Source organism: Athalia rosae, chromosome 3, assembly GCF_917208135.1.
Source record: "Athalia rosae chromosome 3, iyAthRosa1.1, whole genome shotgun sequence".
In the NCBI taxonomy this organism is placed as follows: domain Eukaryota; kingdom Metazoa; phylum Arthropoda; class Insecta; order Hymenoptera; family Athaliidae; genus Athalia; species Athalia rosae.
The window spans coordinates 16,456,026-16,480,421 of record NC_064028.1 but is presented as its reverse complement, the minus strand read 5'-3'; the positions used below and the strand labels follow the sequence as shown (position 1 = coordinate 16,480,421).

The following is a 24,396-nucleotide window of genomic DNA, read 5'->3' as shown; positions in this document are numbered from 1 at the left end:
AAGAAATTATTTAGAATGGAAATTTTCAATTGGCCGTAACTGATTTTTTCGCTTTGATTTACATCGTCGATTCTTGACAATTATGTTTGCACTTTACGTCGGTATATCTTTTCCAAGTATTTGGTTCAACGGGTATTTGAAGAAACTGATCTATTGCACAGGAGACGAGGTATCGCAATAAAGATAAAATTCAACTAGTAAATCGCGAGTGATTTTTAAAGCCAATCTCTTGATCTTCTGTTTTTTTTTTCTTCTCTTTTCTTTTCTTTTCCTTTTTTCACCGGGCAAAAATCTTCCCCGATTATTTCGTTCGGTAGACGTGTATATATATAAATACAACGGTAACGGAAATCGTCTTTTTCTCAGCCTCGCGTACGGCGCGATGGAAAATTTTTTTCCGCGAAATTGCAAACTGTCGTCAACAGATTCTCGCTAATTCGTCTCACAATTTGGTTCGCCAAACAACCGCGATTCGCATACAATTAACGTACGAAGATGAAAGAAAAACATCGACTCACCTTACACCTGCATTTCACGCACTTCATTTCACCGTGAGAATGTATACGCGGATGCCATTCCTTGCCGTTTTCAAACGGTCCTCCAACGGGATATTTGCAACCTCCGCTGGCCAGGATTTCTTCAGCCGAAGGTCGACTAGACACCGACGCCTGATCACGAGGTAACGCGTCTCCCGCGGGAAGCGTCGCGGTGCTTTTAATAGCCGGACACTGTCTGCAGCAAGCTTTTTTGTCGGGTCTAACGGCCACTTTTTCGTCACACTCCAAGGGCGGACACTGAACTCGGGGACATTTGACCTCCAAGGTCGCGATCTAGGAAGAATCGTTGAACGTGAGTAAATTATACACAACGATCGATCGGATCGTACCCAGATTACACAACAGACGCTAGATAAATGTAATTCCGGAGAACTATTGTACGATGATAGAGAAACACACTTGACGTTAAATCTGTAATCGGCGTATCGCGGCGCCGATTATTGCGTCATCGACAAAGAACTGAGAGAGAAAAAAAAAAAAAAAAAAAAGAAAAAAAAACACGTAAAAACGGAATCAAAAAACGAACAAGAAACTTACGTCGCACGTGCATACGGCGCAGGTGTCGAATCCAGCGGGGGGTACATACGGGTGCCAGGAAGCTCCGGCGAGGTGATATTGACCAGCTAACATGCATCCCCGTGATGTGGTCGACGTTGATGGCGTCGTGTTGTCGTCAAGAGTTTCGTTGAGTTTCGTAGCTGCGGGGAATGATTTTATTTTATTGTTTTTTTATTTTTTTTTTTATTTTTCTTGAATATCGTCTATTACCCTATCGATGATATGTATAACGGCGTGTCATCATCTTACGGATAATTATACACGTATATGTATATACACGGCACGTTTTATTTTACGCGCCTTATAACGGATGGAAGTTATACGATACACAGATGCAGGTGTACGTATGAGATAATAATACGATAACCAATCGCTGATTGCGATTCCAAGACTATTTTTTAAGTCGAAGTAAATTTATGTAGATAAATCATCACGATCGGATTGTTTGCGAGTGTGTTTATTATAGTTTCAAATTGATACCGACGATCAACATCCTGATTATCGTCGATAAATCAAACAACGATCAGTCATCCCAATTAGAAACTAAGTTTGCCATGAGATATCGGTGTTTGGAGTAAAAGCGATGAAGTCATCGCGACGTTGGAATAGAAAAAAAAAACTATATCCTCATTGATCTAAAATTAACACCGCCCGATCGTCCACGTTGACCGAAATCGATCATTAACCTGGACGAGTACGCAACAACGCAGAAAATGCCAAAACTATACGAATTTGTTATGCGTTTTTTTTTTCAACTCACCGGCACTGCAAATGGGGCAACAATGTCCAGGTGTGGTTTTCAATTGCTGACCGGTCCTGCAAGGCATCGACGGACAGGGTACGGCGTCGCAAGATGTGAGCCCCCTGTGACAATGGCACATGGTGCACACGTCGGTTTTAGAAGTCCACTGGGTACCTTCCTCGTAGAATCTTGTCTCGTGAAAACAGGCGCTCGTTTCGACGTCGGATCTCGGCGGTTGCATGTTGTACGCGACTACGGAGGCGACGTCGTTGTCGGCGTAATGTGGGAGGCAACTGAGCGGTGTCCTGGTTCTGAAGGGAGCTTTCAGAATAGCGCCGGCGATTTTATCCCTCACTTCCAAATAGCTGATGCCCGACTCTATGCGGTACAGTTCAACGGAGGACAGGCCGGTCACGGAACCCTCGAGAACGGCTCCTGTAAATTCTTCCAAAAGTCTTCGCGCCACCGGCGCTCCTTGGGCCAAAAGTGGCATCGTTTCCAAGTAAAGTTGCATCGTGCGATCCGAGTTAACGATCCCGGATATTTCGAGCTCGTAATGAAGCGTGCAATCCAGATCCACCGTCGCCCAGACCAAACCGACCAATCCCGCGGGAACGGGCTCGGAATCCAGACGTCTCAGAAGTATGGGAGCCGAGGTGTCCCTAGCGTCCGCCACCGGTTTCTGAACCAAACGCCCTCTGAGCAACGAACCCATGTGGGATGCCGTTACCACCGACAATTCACCCGCGAAAAGTGGTTCCAATAGTCTCGGTCCCGGTCTCTCCAGGGATCCGTTCGCCAGTCCTCCGACCAGGGAGGGCGTCAGATCCTCGAGTTCCGTGCGTTTTTTACCTCCGTCGTCCACGAGGGTGACCAGAGGACTCTCTTCTTCGAGTCCTATGAGTTGAACGCCGTATCTGAGCGCGCCCGAGCGATCGAGGAAAGCCCAGGCTAGTCCGGACGCGGAAGAGGGCGCTTCGCTGGAGAGGAGAGTTTGATAGAGATCGCAAGTCGCTCGTGGGCCGATGATCCCCTGTAGTTTCAATGCCGGAGGATTGGTCCTCGACGATATGGTCACACCGAGTTTACCGCGTGCCAACAGTCTGAGATCCGCACCCGAAATAGCGCTACGAACTTCGCCGATATTCAATTCCGTCGACGGTTTGTTCACGGTTATCTCCTCCCGCAGTATAACGTAATCCTTCTCCAAGTGTTCCAGCTGCACGAGAATCGGCACGTCCGATATCTCGTCGGACAAAAAGACTCCGTTGAACACGAGTTGGATATGAACGGAGGGAGCTGACGCCGCTGACGCCGAAACGATAGCGGTCGCTCCCGCGCCGGACATGAGCGTCTCGTCGACTCCTTGCGCCGGTTCCAAAAGGGACGAGAATTGTTCCGTGTTTAACGCCCTGTAACGAGCGAGCTGTCCGGTGAGTATCGCCGAGGGTTCCCAGATCAACGCCACGTGGAGACGCTCCTCTCTCAACAATTTTCTGTAATCCCTCGGAACTCTTCGCCAAACACCGCACAGTTTACCGGTAGCGTTTTGGTAGACACCGCCGATTGGATTTATCGTTTGCTCTTCCAGTATACTGCCGGACACGTCGACGAACTGTAGACTCCTCGGTCGCGGCGTTGATCCGCTCAGATAAAACGAATAGTAGAGATTCTTTCGATGGAAGTTGAAACGACCAGTTGCCACGTAGTTGTAGGCGTTGTTGAACGCCGAGGACGGTGTCAGGTCATCGCGACGAAGAGGAAGAGACGTTTTACCCGTAAGGAGAGTTGCGAAGTCTAGAGACGGAGGTAACAGAAAACAAAAACGCGTGTGTTATACGCTTCAACTTTACACTGCGCCCGTACACGAATCGAACTAACGGATCGTGCAGATTATACGAAACGTGTCGTGCAACGAGAGGTAAACAATTAATCATTGGTAATAAAAATTGCGCATACGTTTCAGACTGCGTTCTTCTTCCTCCGATGTAATTTGCGGTGGTACGTCCTGGGCGATATCCGGACCTGGAAGGAAAATAAAGAAACTACATTAAATCCGATCGAATCTGATACGACTTCGGAAATCGTGATCCCTCCACGTCAATTTTCGCCGTTACATCTAGAGCCTCGTGGTATATCTCTTTTTTTTCCTTTTGTTATCCGTCTATCGGATCTTACGCAGCGCGGTTACAATATAATATACAAGGAGTATAAGAGGTTGAGGTTTTGAGAGAGCCTCGGTGTGGGACTGAGACATGCCCAAACATAGCTTGAATTGTAAGTCCCGCGTGGAGAAAGGCACGCGACTCCTGACTCGGACGTTTATTCTCGACTCCGGTTTGCGCACCGCGAGTCTAAAGTTGGGCCCTATAGGTATAACTAAAGGTATATAATATATAGCGTATATACCTCTACACACACATATATATATACATATATATATATATATACACGTGTGTAAAATATAAGGCGTATAAGGCCCGCGGGCAGTTCCGAGAGTGGAACTACCGCACGTTTGTTGCCGCCGGTTGTACTTCTGCCGTGGCTTCTGCCGCTGAGCACATTATAACCCCTCACGTCGGCATCTGATCCTTATACTACTCGTCCGAGCAGCATCTTTTCTCGAAGCGTGGGAGTTGGGCGAGAAGCAAACGGGCCAAGAGGTCAAGACGCCGAGGCGCCGCGTCGCTATCCCATGGAACAACCCAGAGCTACTAAAAACTTCCAACATCACGAACGTGTCACATCGGGAATTGACAGGGTGGCTACGCGTCAGGATCGCATCTAAGCGTATGGTACATACCTACGTTATTGTATAATACAATTGAACAAGCGAAATAACGAATAAGGATACGACAAACGGCGTACCGAAACGTACGGGGAAAAAACGTCGTAGACTAAATATGTATGTAGATACGGAGTGATTCCCTTCGGTCTGGACACCCCGTGCATTTACCTATGTCATCTGAGAAAAAGGATACGAAAAAACGTCCCGATCAGCGACGAAACTATGTATATGTATACACGTAAATACGTACACGTGTACATCAAAATACATGCCCACATAATACCACCTATGTACGTACACGCACATACAGCTATTTATATAGGTATACCTATATACCGCTTACATACCCACGCGATAAAGAAGGCACGGAGCCACTTTGAACGTCCGCGCGAGCCGCATTTATGGCACCGGGTGGTATTCCCCCCCCCCCTTATAGTCGCATGTACTATATACTATATGCGTTAACCTGGAGCGGTTGCATATAACCGAGGGTATATAGTATATTTTTACACATCGACACGTCCGTACACGTACGGTAGGTATACGCAAAGCGAAGAATTGGTATACGTTTATACGTTTTACGATACGTACAAAATATATAAAATGAGTGGTATATAGTATCTAGGTACACGCACGTCTATACCTTGCGTTCTTTGCAAATACACGTATGTGTGTACATATGAGAAAAAAAAATAAATACATAAGGTGTGTTCGTATAGCGATGCGCACATAGGAGTTTTTTCATGCAGTTGTGACCGCGGAGAGATGTAGGAGGCTCGTCGAAAGCCGATGGCCTCGAGCATCGCTGTACGTTACGTTGTATGTACGTGCATATACATATATACACAGCTGTATATAAAAAGTTTCATATATTTATATATATATATACAGATATAAATTTCTATGTACTTGCGGAGAGACGCCGGCGCCCGGAGTTACGAAAGATGAAAATGACCGTGCAACAACGCTATGCAAGCGTACGGTCGGGACATCGGGACGATAATATCGGTGCCGATCATCTCTCGAAGGATCGTTTGCGCTGACGCGTACGAATTGAATGTGCGCGAGCTATAAGCCAACTTTTCATTAATGCCTTTCCCCGACGCAATCACATAAATATACAGAGTTTGCACGCGGCATACATATACGTATATACCTATACGTGAATAAGCGGTGTAAAAAAATCACCACTTTTACTCTGAACCGATTGGCTTTGATCCGTGACGAAAAAGTTTCACTCGAGTATACCGGAAGCGTAAGAAACTGCAATTTATTTATATTCGGGGAGGATCGTATAGCTTTTGCAGAGGTAATGTATATGGACGGATGTGTATACGTATACTCGTGGCGCATTTAATGGGGGCGAAAATACGTCGGACGGTGTGGCGTACGTTTTTTAACGAGTATACGGACGCGTAAACATTGAAACGGTATAATTTGTCGAGCGTCAATGAGTAATTTTAATGCGCGCCGCGAAGAGCTACGACGACGACGGAGCTAATATCGCTTTGAGGCGTCGCGACGTTCACTTAGCTTTTCACCTTTAGACGCTGCAGCGTGTGCTCGAAAACCAATATTACGTATAGACTGCAGGCTGCGGCACTAACGTCCACAGGATGAAACAAATGTACCCACACCTATTTCTGTTTCACGCTGTATTCTCATTCACATTGTAGGCTCAACGATTCGACAATAACTGAAATTATAAGAGCTCCCGCGATGCCGCGTTCGCCGCACACGTCATGCATTTTTTTGTTCGAATTCGTTGCGCCGTCTGCGCAAATAAACGTGTACAATAGAAATTAGATCGATTTCAACGAACTCCGCGTTTACATCTCGAGACGCGACCTACAACGTATCGTCAAATTTTATGCAATTGTCGCGCAATGACCCCGAAATCGCGACGTCTAATCGTTGTGCGCAGGGTGCAGAATTAGCGCGACGTCGTGGTACGCAGATACAAAAGAGCCGGTGATCCAGATCCTCGTAACAAACCAGATTCTTTCTCCCCCATAAATCTTTCCTTTTCTCCCGTTTATCCCCCTCCCCCAATCTTTATTACAGATATTTTCGCCGGGATTTTCTCTTGTCTTCGCCGTAGCGCGTTGTTCCATCACGCGGCGTTCTCCCTGATCATTAGATATGCTAATATTTACATTTAGATTGCGCCGCTTAATCGATGTGACGCCATACTGTAATATAGCCGGCGCCATGGCGCTAAACCGTGGCGCCTATAACGCTGCTGCCGCTGCTGCTGTTGTTGCACGTTCTCTCTCATCGTTTCAGCTCTTCGGATTGTTTAGGCTTCGTTCACAACGACGCGCGATTCGTTAACGATGTAATTCAACTCCCCCGCGCATACCACCTACGTATACGTGTGCGTACGCGCGTATAACGTTGAATTATGTTTATACATTGCAGAAGATTACCTGTATAACAAACGGATATGATACACACGCTACGTACGGAATCATACACCTATTACATACGTTCCAAGAATAACTTTTGACGAGAAATTTTTAGCCGTGTAATTCGAAGGTTTTTTTTTTCTTCGATATTGAATTGTGCAAAATGTTTGTACATTTTTTTTTTTCGCGTATTTCTTTCGATTACTTTGATTTTTTGATTTTTACGCGCTTCGGTAGATGGTGAAAATTGAAAATATAGAAAATAAGAAAAATCGAAAGGCGCGAGGGCGCGTTTTTCTTCCGTTGTTCTTCGATCGTCTCGATTTAATACGCTTGGTATACTTATAAGAACACTTGGCTAGAAGCGACGCTATGAGATGTATTTATAGTTTTATTTAGTCGAAAAGGTCTAATTTAATTACAACGGGCTACAACATACATATATAAACGCGTGTGTACCCTCGTCTTCGTCTTCGTTGTCGTCGTCGTGTTGTAAACGTTGGACACAATTCGTTTAAACAGTGTTTAGTTCGTTGCGTGTTCGCGGTCAAGTTTCCTAATAAAAAAAACCGACATGAATTGTATAGGTACGCGTGACAAAAATTTCTCACCTAGGAAAATAGCAATTTAAAATCTAAGATTTAAGTTATATCGTATATCTGTATCATACTTCATTCCACAAATAATCTGATTATTCGCTTTTTTTCTTTCTTCTTTTTCAAACATTGCTCGTATAAATGCAATTGCAACTGCAATTTATATCTGTTCTACTTTGCCGTATTTATAAGCATAAGGCGTATGTGCAACCATGTGTATACATACATATGTATATAACTAAATAGATAGCGTTATAATCTCTATTATTACTAATTATCGAAGAAATTATATATTTGCGTTTGCGATATATACTATGTGCATTGTACACGCTATACAATATCTAACGAAGAAAAAAAATTTATAATCAAATCGATGTACAATTATAAACTGCATCGATGATAATATATATATTACATGTACCACTTATACGTCGAAAAGATAACCGTACATATGTTTTCTTTCGTTTTGCGTTACTTTTTTTTTGAAATTGTTTGAAAAAAATCTTTACCGCGTGGAAAAAAAAAAATGTTCTCTTTTTCGAAGTAAATTGTTTACTCGAAACGGTGCAGTTTATAACAGTATGTGACGTAATATAATCAGTTCGCTCGCATGCGCTGTATATATGTATAATCTTAACCCTTTTCAATAATACGAGTAAGAGTATGAATAAATAAAAAATATCGATGCACGTACGATACGAGAGCTGTTGGCTTCTGCGGTAAAAAAGCGTACAAAAAGTATGAAATAAGAAAAGAGGAGAGAATGAGGATAAAAAAAACAAAAAATTACAGACATTTATAAAAAGACAAATAGAGCGAGGGGCGTAGGAAGAGATATTATCGGTAGTAAACGTGGCTAACGATGCGGTTAATCCGTTGATAATTAATATATATATATACATATATAAATAAAAAGAAGAGGGAAAAAAAAATGCGCGAATAAACTTCGGTCGGAAGCTCCGCGGGCGCGTATATGTATACGTAGTTATGACGAGCCGCAGCGCCAACAAACATAGCGACGAGCTTACGCTGTGGAATTTCATTTATCGCGAGATGAAAACCGCAAAGTGTACAGTACGATGCATCGGTGAAACACCAGCAGCAGCAGCGGCAGCGGCAGCGGCAGCTGAGCACGATCATCAACCCTGTAATGCCGATTATTAAATCAACGTTTCAACGACCGTCGCTAATCAGCTTAACTCGAGTGCAGAAAACGGTAATGCCCGCGCGTAAAAACAGATGGAAAGGAAAAAAGTTCAGAAAAAAATGAAAAAAGTTCAGAAAAAAAAATAAAGACAGATTGTTATTCCTGCCCAACTGCCCATATGCGGCAACGCAGCGTTCGCGTCGAACAATTAAACGACAAAATTCATGCGCTCTGTACGATTCCGTTAATATTTCGCACTGTGTAATCAGGGGTGGATTTTATTTATTTGCAATTTTTTTCTTCGGTATAATCAATAAGACCTCCCACGGGCAAAGTTTGTTCATTTGGCATCAGTTTGAATTACTATAGTTCAGTAGCACGTTCTATTGCCGCATATATGAGGTGTCACGGTATAGTGATGCCAAAATCAACAATATAATGTGCACAGATTTATAACCTGATTAGTAGTGGTTCGATTATTCCTCTTAAACTTTTTGTGTTCCAGTATATCACCTCAATAATCGAAACACATCACGCGTCGCAGGAGCAAACGAGATAAACGAATTTATGGTGTAAAAAAATTATACGGTTTCAGGTTGTCATATGTGTATACAGGTGACACAAGTATTGTGATAAAAAATCAACGTACCGTATTCGCCTGGACAACTTTTGCAGCATCTTCCGGGCAAGAGAACAGGCTCTTCGCAGGTTGGTTTGGGACATTCGTTCTTTATATTTTTACACTGGACTCTGGCGACGATTCGACGTTTCTTCTGAACCTGAAATCAGACAAATAATAAGATAAATTACGATACACGCGATGTTGATGTATACAACAAATTGGAATTCTTTCACCAGCAATTATCGTGTACACGTAATACCCGTATCTTTTTGAAATACCAAACGCAACGGCTGCGGCGGCGCGATAAATTGTGGAAAAAATTCAATAAGTACTTAAGAAATTTATTAATCCATAATAATTTGCACGTACATATATATATATATATGTATATAAATATGAATGTGCGGCATCAGGGGTGTAATAAAATAATCCTCGTGTTAAATTAACGTCGGAGTTTGAATCGTCGTTGAACCAACAGCAGAGAAGTGCTGCATGCGGCGGTTGTACGACGTATCCCCGAGTATTTCAATAAAGCTTAGCGAATATAAGCTAAAATCACGTTAGCAGTGCTTAGGTATATAGACGGTACATATACATATATATATATCCCTATATGCCACAGCACAGATGTTTCGCTTAAAGTACAAGCGAATGTTCTTGGCATTTTAGCTGCTTGCATGTTATTATATATATATACCGTATGGTAAAATAAAGAGGCTCGGGGTGTATAGTAAATTAGAAAATTTATCATCCGTAAACTGTACATCCGCATCGCAGACTTATTACCGTCTCTGAGTGTTTTTCATGCGGCGTTACAAAAGAATTTATATTATTCGCGGTTAAGGAATTTTTACAATTTTCGTATCATTTATATGTATCCCCCCTCGATAAATTGTCAATCGCTTGCATATTTTATTTCTCTTAAATTTTTTTCGCGTCTTTTTTTGTCCCTTATTTTCTTTCATTTTTTCCATCGTAGCGATTCACGAGTACGTATACGTTTACTTCGTACATTTTACGCTGTCAACGCGAAACGCGATATCTACGGAATCGACGACGCGTTTTAAAATAATCATACACATTTTATACGTTCACTTATATACCTGCGACGCGTATATATATATATACGTATATATTTGCTGAACCGTAGCAGCAGACGCGAGGATCATGAAGCGTCTGAAAATATATTTTATGTATATTATATATGCGTTCGCATAACTCGAAAAACTGAATTTCTCTGGTGCGGTATATATGTAGCGTGTTGTTTTTTTATTCTACTTCTAATCGTGGGTCATTGTGCGGCAATGAGGACAGTTATCCTCAAAATCCGAATGTAGAATTGGAGAATCGCGAATCTCCACCATTTTTCTCAATTTTCTTTTTGTTGTGAAACATCATTCCCCTATGTATATACCTATGTAGATGACGCGCCTCTGACGCGTTATCACGACTCTAAAAAAAACTCTATAAACGTCTAGATTCCATAGGTGGTAGATATAGGTGTACGTACGCGATACGCGACGAACTATGTACGTACGTACGTACGTACATACGCCCAATTGTTATATACCTACATTTGTCGTGAGTCACGAACGCACGCCAGAAGCAACAGACTCTCTTCTTCTTCTTCTTCTACTCGCATAGGGCTTCTTTCACAGGGAAACTAGCCTATCAATAGCACGTCGTACATGAAGCACGTCCGTCATTCCTTCGCTTTCTAAAAATAGAACATCTGCACGATTCCTGCATCCCCACCGTTGCTAATAGCCAACTTATAACTTGTATCTCGGTACCCGGCCCAGCGGCTCACGGAGTCCCCTCGACTTCGCCTCATTTCATCGAGTCTTCGATATTCTTCCTTTCTGCAATGCGCGAAATGGCGACTGACTGCCTAACGTGTGAATTTTCACGAATATTACACACACACACCTGTGTCACACCCATTCGAATTATTTACCCCGAGAGACACGCGCGCAACGTCGCGAGGTCGTAGCAGAGGGCAGAGGTCGTAGGCTGGCGAGTTTCCCTCGTGAACAGCTTCCTGCTTCAACCCCGTTGTATGTACAGCCAACGACGTAAGAGAGTAAATTTTATACCTGCTACAGCTTATCGTAGGAACTAACGCAAGACCGTACGGACTGCGGTGATGGTCGTCGCCTCGTTCGCCACAAACAAGCTGCAGAATTTTCAGCAAGTGCAATTTTTCCTATTTCTTTTTCTACCGAGATTTTAGGCCGTCGTCGTTATTAGGTATACACGTACCTGTGTATGTAGGAACATGGCATCTGTCAATTAAGATTTTAGCGTCTGATGCAATAAATATATTCCAACGGTTTGTCAGGTTTTCGTTAAATAGCTGGATGTTGATTTACAAGACACGGTATGCATAGTATGCAGGTACCTAATATAGCGTACGGTATACGTATACGTATATACTACATACACGTATGTCGGAGGTAAATGCATGGGCATGCAGGATGAAGCCGGCTCGTGTCCAAAGAAGGTCAGACGGGTCGCGTTGTAGGCGTCGTGGGAAAGTTGTCGTACACCACCGGAAGTCCTCCGTTTGGATACGCAGCTATTCGCTATCGGTCGTCACAAGATGCGACCGCGAGTACGAGAGGTCCGACCGGGGGTCCCGGCACGTTCCGTTCCGTTCCGTTCCGTTTGGCGTAGGCGCCGCCCTCGGCAAAGGTGCAACACGAGAAACACGTGAGATCGGCTTATCGCCGATATTACGCCCATATGTATACCTATATATACGTACGACATCGTCGAGGAATACGAGATATATATTGTGTCGTTGTACGACTCGCGGGATAGATATATATATATACATATAGGTACTGCATCACATGTACGCATCTCGTACACCGACGTTATACTTATCGGCTACATACCTGCATTTTACAGACACGCGTGTATACGTTGGTGTTACATAGCTACATAGGTATATATATATATACATATCGGCACGCGGTACTCTCTTCGTCGGTCAACGACGACAACGCCCACATGACGTGGGTGGACATCCATCCACGCTTTTCGTCCCACACCATACGGTTTAATTGCCCGAACGCTCGTGCGCTTCTTCTTGATCGTTTTTTTTTTTTTTCTACTCCTTTTACTTTTATTTTTTTCATATATTTTTTTTTCTACCTTTCTTTGAATAATGTATTACTCTCGCTCGTTTTTCCCCCTTCGTCTTCTTATACTCCTTCTTATTTATTCACTTTTTTCATCATTCTTCATTATTTTTTACTTCCTTAACGAAATATACAACTGACGAGCCGCGGGGAATACCCCTTTCTCCGTGACCTTCTTCTCCTTCTTCTTCTTCTTCTTCTTCTTTTTATTTCGGATTATAACTATGAGGCTCGCGCGACATTCGGTTACGTCATTATTCGTCGTCGTCCGATGTATGCGTGTGTGTGTGTGTGTTTTTTTTTTCTCATCTTTTTATTCATTGATTTTTCATTTTATGGAGCAACCGATGCGGAGGCGTTTTGGAATGTAAATATTTTGATAGTAATTATACGAGACTCATAGTTGGTCAGATATATTGCTTTTTTCCTGTTTCATTCCTTTTTTTTTTTTTTCAACACATTTCTTATTTTTTTTTTTTTTCCTCAAATTAGTGGCGACGAATATTCGGAACAACGGAGAGAAAATCGACGGTAAGAGAAAGACTAACGACAACTTGGAGAGAGTTTTTTTTCATTCGATTTTTTGGTGTTTGAAAAATCGCGGAGTCGAAACAGCCGGACGGAGATAGGAGGAAGACTCGTGCCCCTTTGAAGAATTTTAGAGGCGACCGTTTCGGAGAGTACTTGGTCATTCGAGTCACGAACGATCCTTATCAGAGGACGATAACTTCTGACTCGAGTCACGAAGCTCGCGGCAGCTGTCCTTATTTTTTTTTTTTCAACACTTTTTCTCCTTATTTTTCGTAGGCGAGTTTCCCTACATGTGTAATAGGTGTACAGGTAGCCATATAGCTACGCATACTTCTAGGAATCGCTAGACGAGATAAAACCAGGAAAGCAACAAAAGAGGAGACATAAAAGTGAAGAGAATTAAGAATTTTTGTTACATATATCGTCTACATACCGAGCACGCACGTAAAAACAGGGCGCTCGGACGATGCTCGTTGTCGGAATACGAACTTTTCTAAAGAACCGAAATTCCCGTTGCACCTATTTTCAAAATCTCGAAGCACCGAAACGCGAAAAAAGCAGCATATCGTCGACGTACCGTACACCGCGTGATAAAATTAAAAATAGTGTACGTAAAGGTACGCGAATGATTTTTTTTCAATTAATGATTACAAATATACATATGATACGATCTTTATGAAGATATACAAAGATTAATTGCGTATACGAGGTCACATCTATATGAATATATAAAAAATAAACTCACCGGTATGCATTCGCATTTGATGCAGTACATAACGCCAAAAGGAGGTCCCAAATCTGCGTACCACGTGGAACCCAGCTCCCGAATTTGTTTTCCAAATATACATTCTGAAAGAAAAATGGAAAAAGAAAATTAGATAAAATGCTAACGTTCGGGATCCGCCATCGTCTGTTCCAACGGCGCGGAGAGGAATGACAAAAGTTTATCAACTGAAAAGAAAAAGGGGGAAAAAGAAGCCGAAGAAAGTTTTGGTTATTTTCCAATTGCTGTTAAAAGTATCCATAATCTTTTACGTTCCTTGAAATATATGTAATCTATACGGACACGGTGATATATATATGCGTATCGTACATATATGTATATATTAGTTCTAATATCGCGCCGATATTTGCATCAAAGATGATAGTCTGCTTATAAACTTTGTGTCCTTGGAGTAACCCCGCGGCAAAAATATTTGAGAGAGAAAAAAAAAAGAAAAAAGTGAAGAGAAAAAAGGTCGGACAAAGTTAAATCGGGAAGATCATGTGTGCGGCGACCGTCATCGTCATTTTCAATAAATACTATACTTATTATACGTATAGGTATATCATCATCATCATAGTCGTACACGACGATATTCTTCATCGTTAACTGCAGATATTGCAAAATACAGCGGGAAACGCGCGAAAAACTTGATAAGTACATATACATGTGCAGTAAATATCCTGCGTTTATTCGTTGCGTTTGCTTTTGATTTTCTTTTTTGAACGCGTAACTTGTAAATCTAATTCACAATGACTGGACGATATGCAGAAATTCGTCGGTACAAAATTGTTGTCAGAAATTTGATACTTTTTTCCGTTCGAAAATCGGGAGCATCTTGTAAAAGGGAAGGTAAAAAAAATTTTGACGTGAAGATCGAGATGTAATGGGGACATTCGATTTTAAATGCGATCCAATAGAGACTGGATTTCATCAGAAGGTAAAATAAATCATTGCTTTTTCTTAACGCAGAAACATATACATATGCAAATTTCAAATGCATAAGGTAATGAATTTATAGATATTATATACAAGGGCAGAATCGTATATATGTATGCCAAAGATCGTTTTATATAGAAAACCTGTACGGATGTGTCTGTTCATAAACATATACGTGGTAGATATTGGAATCGTGTCAATATTTGCACGACGTCTGTTAGAGATACGTGTAAAAAAATAAAAGAGAAAAAAAAAAAAACGGCATTCACCGTCCGGGTATATTATACTTTCGCCGTGTTGCTGCTGCTGCTGCTGCTGATGCTGCTACTGCTGCATTTTTATTTATACCAAACTTCATTCAAACTGAATTCAAATTTAACCATCGACCTCAATGAGCAGCAGGCACATCCGATGCACACCGAGGGGGGAAAAAATCAGAAAAAAAAAAACAAACTAAAACTCCGCATGTTGCATCGGAAGAATCTGGCCGATACAATTTGACGTCAGCATTGGGTTCGACGGTGATAAAAAAGTTGAAAAAATGTTGACAAAAATGTTGACAAAAATTTCTCAAATTTCACATTCTAGTAGACAATTTTGAATGTTTTTTATATTTTTTTTTTTCGTCAACTTTTCCGCTAAGACCCGATTCTCTTTGGTTATGCAATACACGTGCACGTAGATCCGAGAGAAGATGTGAGGGTTCTGCAAAATTCGGCTGGGTAATATGAGAAAATAAAAAAAAACAAAAAAGGTACGCGTTGAAAAATGACGATAAAAAGAAAAGAGTGAGAAAAAAACGGTTGGTTACGACAGAGTGGACGTATAAATGTGATTCGTTAGACGCCTGCGGTTCACTTTTGCAAAGTAGAGGACGTCTGCGGAGCCGCCTGCAGCGATGCAGCAGCGGCAACAGCAGAAGCGGCGACGATGCGATGGATGCAGTAAACGCATCTCTAGCGAAGAGCGTCAACTCGAACGTATATAATGCCGCGGAAAAGAAGAAGTAGAAGAAGAAGAAGAAGAAGAAGAAGAAGAGGAAGAATACGAAAAAAAAGGAGAAGAAGAAGACGACGAAGAAGAAGACGAAGAAGAAGAAGAAGAAGAAGGAGGTCGTTGCACTGATGTTGTGTGACTAGAACGTCGTGCAATGCAAATACCCGAGGGACTCGTCCGCTATATATGCATATGTATATAGTCGCTATATACCCACCCCTTTAAACGTATGTACACCGTACTTTTTTTTTTTTTGTTTTTTGTTGTCATTCTCCTATACACGTAAATATAAATATACATATATATATATATATATATATACGTATATACACGTGAAACTTGCCCGCGAGGTACACTTCTGCACCTATAGGTGCTACCCTGTACACACGTATGCGTACACACCGATTATATACATTACATCAAAAACGCATACAGCTAAACGCGGATCGTAGGTGCTTCACAGATCACCGCCGAACTATAAGTAGTCACGTTTCGCGGACGAAAACTTCCGCCGTCGTTTGTCGTATATCTGCACTCTCCGCTAATTTTATTTCATTTCCTTTTTTATTTTGTCAATAGACTTTTTTTTTACCCCCCCAACTCTTATAATTTTCGGCGCATTTCAATTGTGACGATATCGTATGTCTTATACGCGATGTTCTAGATGATTTCGTACTACAGAGAATGACGGTCGATCGATCGACCATTAACGGAAGAAATGCACGAAGCCTGGAAATATCATGGTACCTGAACTATACCAAGCGTTAATTAAATTCCAAATCGATGCTCTCGTTTTGCCAACACTTCGAAGATTGATCTTCGTCAAAGCCGCGACGGTTTTCACCTATTATGGATGCGTCGGTCGCAGGACGTGCGCATTCCCCGTTGCACTGTACGTGTACATAAAATATATGTATGTAAGTATATGTACAACGACGACTACATATATTATCTACAGTGAAAGCTCGTAGTTAGCAAACGCTGCGTGTACGAGAGAACATACGTTTGTTATATACATACTTTATGTACATGATATATAGGCGGCTTATTAGCGACACGGCCAACGAACATACTTCCGATGTACTTAGCATACATATACATATAAATATATGCGTACACATATTGCGCGCAGGGTATTCCAATTTTCTTTTTCTTTTTTTTTTTCTCTTCAAACTTTACGCATGATTTGCTGTCCTCCACTTTTTCTCCCTTGTGTGTTCTCCTCTTTTTTTTTTTTTTTTACATATACAGCCACGACGTCGTGCAAATCGAGGAAAAACGAATCAAGTTTTCTTTTTACAATTTCTCTCCGTCAAACTATTATAAAATAAATTTGGAATCGGTCGATTTCTACGTACAGTTGAAACCAGTAATCGATCGCGTTGTATCCGAATATATATTGAGAAGAGACGCGACGATTTTCCGGCGGGTTTCCGTCGCTATTTTCCCGCGGGAACGAGCCACGTACGCGGATAGGTATGCGGCTTCTCGAACGTATAATTTTCTATATACGTAAAAGACGTCGACACACAGAGACTTGAAACGGGGTGATGCGTGTTCACCCTAAAATAAAATCCGTACAACGATATACGCTATAAAGTGAAGGAGGATGGTAGGAGAGACCGCGCGGAGCACAGCGCCGCGACGTCTATCACGAAGCGTCGGGGACCAGCTACCAGGTGTCCGCGGTGTGTATAAGCGACACTTACGCAATTCACGTCGGTCGCGACAGACACCAAGGGAGACGCTAAGACGGCAACGCGACGCCCGCGCGACAATCCGCGATGCAACCGTTATACTACACCTACCATATACGCGTATACATACATAGGTATACCCGTATCCGTATTTTAAAGGGAATATCGCGAGATCCGAGTCATTATCCCGATTTTTTGGACACCCAAATACCGTCGGACTTTTCATCTCGTTTATTTATTCCATTGTCATTTTTTTATTTTTTTTATTTTTTTTCAATCGTCGCCACAGGTATGACCTCATCAGCTGCGTCGGATTTACGATCAATCATCGATGACTCTTGTTCGGTCCAGATAATGGAATTCTATTGCTTTTGCGTTTTGTTTCGACGGACTTTTTTTATTCCAATTATTTTGTTTTCGTTGCGAATAATGTACGTACAGCCGATAAAATGAAATCGTAAAAAAACTGTACAACGTGCGTGCAGATCGAGGCGCGAGGAGGAGTCCGAGAAACTTTACGCAAACCGTTCGCGCGCCGGTTCGCGTTATCTTTAGAAGATGCTAAGTTTAGTCGCCAAGTGAAACCTCTGCATCATCGACCCGACCGGAGTTTAGAACGGGTAGAAGCGGCATAGTGTAGCAGAAGGAGGAGAAGATGAAGAAGAAGAAGATGAAGAAGAAGAAGAAGAAGAAGCGGAGGTAGAAGTCGAAGAAGAAGAGAGGATCACGTTAGTGCTGCAACATTGACGTAACCGTAGTTTAACCTTCGTCTCGCGTGCGGGGCGCGTTCGTCGACGATTTCTTCTTTTTTACTCTCCTCCTTCATCCGAAAGTTTATTTGTTCTACGACGTCTACGATTTTTTTTTTCTTTTCTTTTCTTTTATTTAATATTCTTTTCCCCAAAATACATAAATACGCAGACCGTATATACCGCGAGTTTTCTCGACATATATATATATATATATAAATTTCTTTCGAAGAAACTAGATTATTATACTCCCGCGACTACACGTATACGCGGACATACCTACCTATATATATACGTATGGATACATAGCAGAGATACACGTAGGATACGCTAAAAGTGAAGACGACCCAGCGACTATAACGCAGTCTGTTAATACGGTACGACGTCTGGCGTCGGTCTACGACGCCCTCGTAGATCTGAGAAAGGGACACGACTTACGTACGCTATAAGTATACATATGTGTATACGTATACTGTACGCGGGGCCACAACGCGCGTTCGGGGAGTCACGAGCAACACCGTGTGGATATGTGCAGCGCGCTCGTAGTTTGCCACCAAAATATATAGCTACGCGATAAAACAATAAATAACGTCCGTTTAAAACCCCGTTGGACGACAATAATAATTTCTTCTTTTTTTCCACCCCTTTCTTCTTCCTCTTCTTTACCTCTTATATTTTTAATCCCACGTATTTCCCCACCGTCGCGGACAATTGTCTCCGACTCATTTCTTTCATTTCGTGAATCGCAGTGAATACGGGATCAATTTCACCATCGTCAAAAATAATATATCTAAACAAAACTACCGTTGGATTATCTGGGCGGATCGAACCGCGCGCGCGCGCGCGCCGGTTATTTGATCTCAAATGATTAACGACGACCGTGGACCCCTTTTTTTTTTATTATTATTTTCAATTTTTTTTTTTTCGAGTAAAAAATATTCTTCTTCCTTGAATATTTGCCAACGTCATTTGTTTCACCCTTTTTTCCGGTGTTTCGTCTCCTTCGCGTCCCTCCTTTTCTTCCATTTTAAAAGAATGATTAATCGTTCCATAAGTTTCACGCCAAAGTTAATCGAATCTATTTTTTATCCCCCGCGCACACACACACACACACGTTGAGAATATTCGCACACAAGGGTGTAACGTACGCGAGATACATACGTCGCATACAGAAACGTAAGAACGTGACTGGTCTATATATAGCTCACGGTTTGCCCCTGAGAGTGTAAAAATTTGCGCTGCAATGATAGAAGAGAGAAAAAAAAAAAAAAAAAAAAAAAACGGGGGGATGGAGGAGGGGGGGAATAAAAGAAAATAAAAAAAAATGTGGAACAGAGGTGGAAGTACGGCGAGAGATACCGAGGCGGCGGTATAACGGCGGAGCGTTGAACGCGTTGAGAACTTTGAAACGTGGAACGCGGAGCCGTTCGCGTACATATAGAAATGGTTCAACCATATATAGTAAAAGGTAAGAGACGCGACGAACGAGGTGGTTATGGTTATGTGCACTCGGTTAGTACCATATAGCCTTGTACATAGCCGCCTTTGCAGAAAACTACACGGATCTTTCGAAGAGCGCGCGCCGTCTCTGCGATGTTAACGTTAACGCAAAAATTGCGGACCAACTGCGAACGATTCGAATTATTCCGAAACGTCGTTATTCTAGGGCCGCGATCACCTCGACCGCCGACGAAGAAAACGAAGAGTCGCGAATAACGCGGGAGAAAAAATTTTCAAACCCCAGTTTCGAAAACTTATCTCTTTTGCAAGAAGATTTCTACACATTTTTTTGCGTCGCCGATTTCCGTTCCGTGTACCGTTGGTATTCCAGCTGATCGGCGGCGTTACGTATTTTGTCGCAAAATTTCATAGAATCAAAAATTCCGGCCATTTTGGGTGGGGTATACGGGGGGCGGTATGCGCGTTACATGTAACGGAGCGAAAAGCGGTATGCCAATTAATTTTACATGGTTCTCCGCAAGTAACGTATGGTATCCGGTGTTCGTAGGTGGTCGTCGGAAGCAAGACGACGACGCACGCCCTGGGGCCTGAAACGCTGCATGGCTCTCCGCGGAAACGAGTGTCTCGCTTCTTACGGAAACTGGAACGATCCCTCCCTCCCTCCCTTCTTTTCTTCGACTTCTTCTTCTTCTTCTTTTCCGTGGTCGTCGTCGTCGTCGTCGTTGCTTTTTTTTTCTCTCGTACATTTCGTCCCGCGGGTTCTCACACAACGTGCGCTCTCAAACTCGCGATCTCCTACGAAAAGAAATCCGATCTGTACCCTACAGATCTTCGAATCGCGCGCGACTATGAAAAACCTTCTCGAATGGCGAACGATTACCCCGGACACGGACCGATAGAAAAACACATCGCGAGTTCAAATTTCAAAATACGCGCGACGTGCCGCTGCGATGGGGATACAAAAATAAAAAGAACAAAACAAAAACAAAAACAAAAACAGAAAAGAGAGATTGAAATCGGACGCACCACGTCGTGGTCTTTGCTTCAATTTTTTCTCATTCTCCGTTCTTTCCATCGTCGTCATCTTCTCGGCGGTCCGATGGAGGGTGGGTGGGGGGGGCACAGTGCAGTGGCCCGTGCCGCTAGAAATAAGCGAGTCGGAGTCTCACCGCGCGGTATGACGCGATGTATCCCGGAGATGTTTCATCCCGCGTACCTCGCCGTCTCCGTACGTCCCCCCCCACCGGGAATCGAATCCCTCTCGCGGACCGAAACGCGCTAATTCGACCGCCGCACGCACCGCGAGGCTACAACGTCGTACCTACGGTGTCGTCATCGTACACGCGTGTATACGATATACCTGTGCCGTGTACGATACAATACCTGTACGCGGTTACCTGCAGTAATCAAAATCTTACTTTTTCAACGATGTGGCAATCGCTCGATATTTATGCACCGAGAGATGTGTACGGATCCATGTACGATATAATATCTGACAAAGTATGCGCTATAAATCAGCGAAAATATGTTCGGATTAATCTTCATCTCGCCGGTGCAGGTCATTAATATTATTGCAGTTTCTATAATTACGACTATAGTAAATATATATATATATACATATGTATTTCATATACCGTTAGTTAAATATAGCGAATAATTTATACGTGTGTACGCCTGTATAATATTCCCACATGTTGTATGCCTACAATGTCGTATAATAAAACGGTACATATCGCGGTTCTCGTGCGAGGACAGATTTGCGCTCATTTAATGCCGCACGCTGTGCAGAGCTTTCTGCCTCACGTATACGTACGTACTTACATACATACGTGTGTACGTACGCGCACCTATGCCGCACGTGTCCGTTGGTGCAGCATGCAGCTGCGGCGGTGCAATTTCTTCGGCTATATCGAAATTAAAAACGGAACTAAAAACGCCTAGAGATTTTTGTGTGTACAATTTACAAATAGAGTTCAATGTCGATGAAAAAATTCAATCGAGTCATTCTGACAATGAAATTGAACAGGAAGAATATCTGTACATTTATACGTGGTCCTTTCTTGTTATGTTCTCGATTGATTTTTCAGTTTCCTTGTTTCATTTTTTTTTTTTTTATAACATTTTTTTTTTTCATTCATTGCATCGCGCGGATGCTCGCGTTTGAATCCATATTGTCGCTCACTGATGTCCGGACATCCGAACTTCCTGTCCCGCAGTCATTTTCGCGTACAATAATGACGATAATGTTGACGTGTATATATATACCCAATAGTTTCGAACCAATTACCCGCGTAATTACGTCACATATATTTGTACGGACGTCATTCGGCTCGAAGTGACCTTGTCGCGAATAGTGATTCGATCGCGTAAGCTTTTCCACAAATTACATCGGGGTATGTATGCGTGTAATGCACGTAGGTGAAATACGTCAGGAGTCGTACGTGTGTCGTATATTATAGTCCGCCGATGCATATGTAGCGAATAAGGCCGAGCCTAAAATGTCGAATGAATATTCTTGGCGGATGATAAACGAGCGATTATCGGCTCCACGAACTGCAACCCAGATATAAATTTGCACGTTATGCATTTCACGTTTACGTGTGTATACGAGTAATTTTCAAACACACCCCACCAAACATTCAAAAAGCCTCGTTTTTGATTCTAGTTTTGTAACGAATCGGTACCTATAACGATACTCTTTTCAATTTTTCATTTCTCGGCAACGTTGTGCGAGATGAAGATCAATTCGCGAACGTAACGGAGACGAATGAATTACGTTTCAATGTTCGCAAGTCGTGATACGCACCTCTGGCGAAACAGGGGTACGAAAATTGAATCGAGGTTGCATTACGTTCGAATGTACTCTACGCGGGGATTCGGGAGTGAACCGAACCCCGTGAAGGTACAAGTCGAAGGAACGCAGAGCAGAGGAAAAAAATAAATGAATAAATAAGGAAAAGTTTTAAGAAGAATAAGAAGAAGTAGGAGAAGAAGAAGGAGAAGAAGAAGCGAAGCGAAACGAAACGGACGAACCAAGCCCAACTTAATCGGAGGCAAATCAGCGTAGGTATATGTATAATATAAGGCGAGAGAGTTGGCGCCGCAACTCGATATCCCTGCTGCCGTTACAGATCCAGACGAAGATAGGAATGAGAGGAAGAAGAAAAAATAAAGGAATGAACAAAAGAAGGGGGAAGACACAAGTTCCGAGTTTCAACGGTGCAACTAGGTGTACCAATATACGTTACACCAGACGATGACATCCCCTCGAATATGTGTCCGAAGGGTTGATTGTGTCGCCGAAGCTTATTTTCCATTTTTTCAAAAGTATCGATTTACAAAAAAAAAAAAAAAAAACAGTTTCAAACCGTTTGTCAAGCGTGAGAGGAAAAAAAAAATAAATAAATAAAAAAAAAATAAGAAAATTCCCGGCATGTAAATTATCTCGAAAGGTCGACAATTCGTATTAACATACCCATGCGTGCGATAAACACGCATATTTGCGATCCTTCGGATTAATTTCTACCGATTATTCTTCAGCGATTTGTGTGAAATAAATTCAATCAATTAAAGCGCGAAACCTGCAGCGGCTGCGATAACCGCGTCTCTAAAAATACGCATAACTAACTACATATATGAATTGCGTTAGTCGGTTAGGTATGCAGGTATGTACACGTACGCACGCACCTATATAGTACCAACGGGTAGAGTAAACGTATTTAGGTGAATAGATGCATGTAATTTATCCTCATAGGTTAACGCGTTGTAAACCTAATAATTTATACTCTGCTGTAAGGTGTTAAATTAAACGCACAGATATATATATATATATGTATATATAACGTACATTAAACATATATATATATAGGTATACGAATACGCAAACTTTATACCGTACATGCAACGCGGCGTACATACGATATCGAAAGCACACGTACATACGAAAACGCGTTGCCAGTTGGCTGGAATTCATTCATTTCTGACATAATATAGACCGAGGGATGCGGGTACACGTATGTGTATATCGACGCAACGAACGAACACGTTTCTCGAACTCTACAACCAACTGAACAAATACATTTTCTAATAGCCACGATACACGTTGCGACTCTGTATAACAATATTTTTTAGCTTTACCTATTTAACGTGCACCTGCATCTTCATAAGGTTGCCGGTACACGCGGAGATACGGTCGATCCGACGACAGTTGGCCGATGAAATTATTAATTTTCGTCGTTGTCGAATTATTCCAAAAATAATATCGATCGATTTTGAAGAAGAACGCGCTCATGGCGTGTCTCTATGCGGAATTCTCGAAGCGAGACGAACGTCGTCGTCGCTTGGTTATTTTATAAAGGTTACGTTATGTAGAGTCATCCTCAATCTTCGACATAACTACGTAGAGAAAAATATATTACATATATACGCATAGATAATGTACACGTACACACGTGCACATGTATGAGTTTAACTTCTCGTTCATCCTTTTTAAATACTGCGTGCGTTTTTTTTTTTTTTTTTTATTTTATTTTTTTTTTTTTGGTCCCACTGTGCAGTCGTTCATTATATACTAATTATACCAATATATTAATGCGAGACAGGTGAATCAGACTCAAGTTTTAATCGAACACCTGTTACGCTAAAAATAAACGCGGGAATTCAGGAATTATTCAAACAATACATATACAGATAGGTA

General features: G+C 42.2%; 1 protein-coding gene across 1 annotated transcript in view; it reads right to left on the bottom strand.

The window, feature by feature from the left end:
• LOC105683441 (dorsal-ventral patterning protein Sog) overlaps nucleotides 1-24,396 on the bottom strand; it is a 41,121-nt gene that overhangs the window by 4,914 nt on the left and 11,811 nt on the right. Inside the window, exons 2-7 of the mRNA XM_012396026.3 lie at nucleotides 13,841-13,944; nucleotides 9,446-9,575; nucleotides 3,817-3,882; nucleotides 1,876-3,654; nucleotides 1,095-1,255; nucleotides 519-830 (exon numbers count right to left, since the gene is read on the bottom strand). Coding sequence (XP_012251449.2) covers nucleotides 519-830; nucleotides 1,095-1,255; nucleotides 1,876-3,654; nucleotides 3,817-3,882; nucleotides 9,446-9,575; nucleotides 13,841-13,944 — 2,552 coding nt within the window. The remainder of the gene's footprint in view (nucleotides 1-518; nucleotides 831-1,094; nucleotides 1,256-1,875; nucleotides 3,655-3,816; nucleotides 3,883-9,445; nucleotides 9,576-13,840; nucleotides 13,945-24,396) is intronic.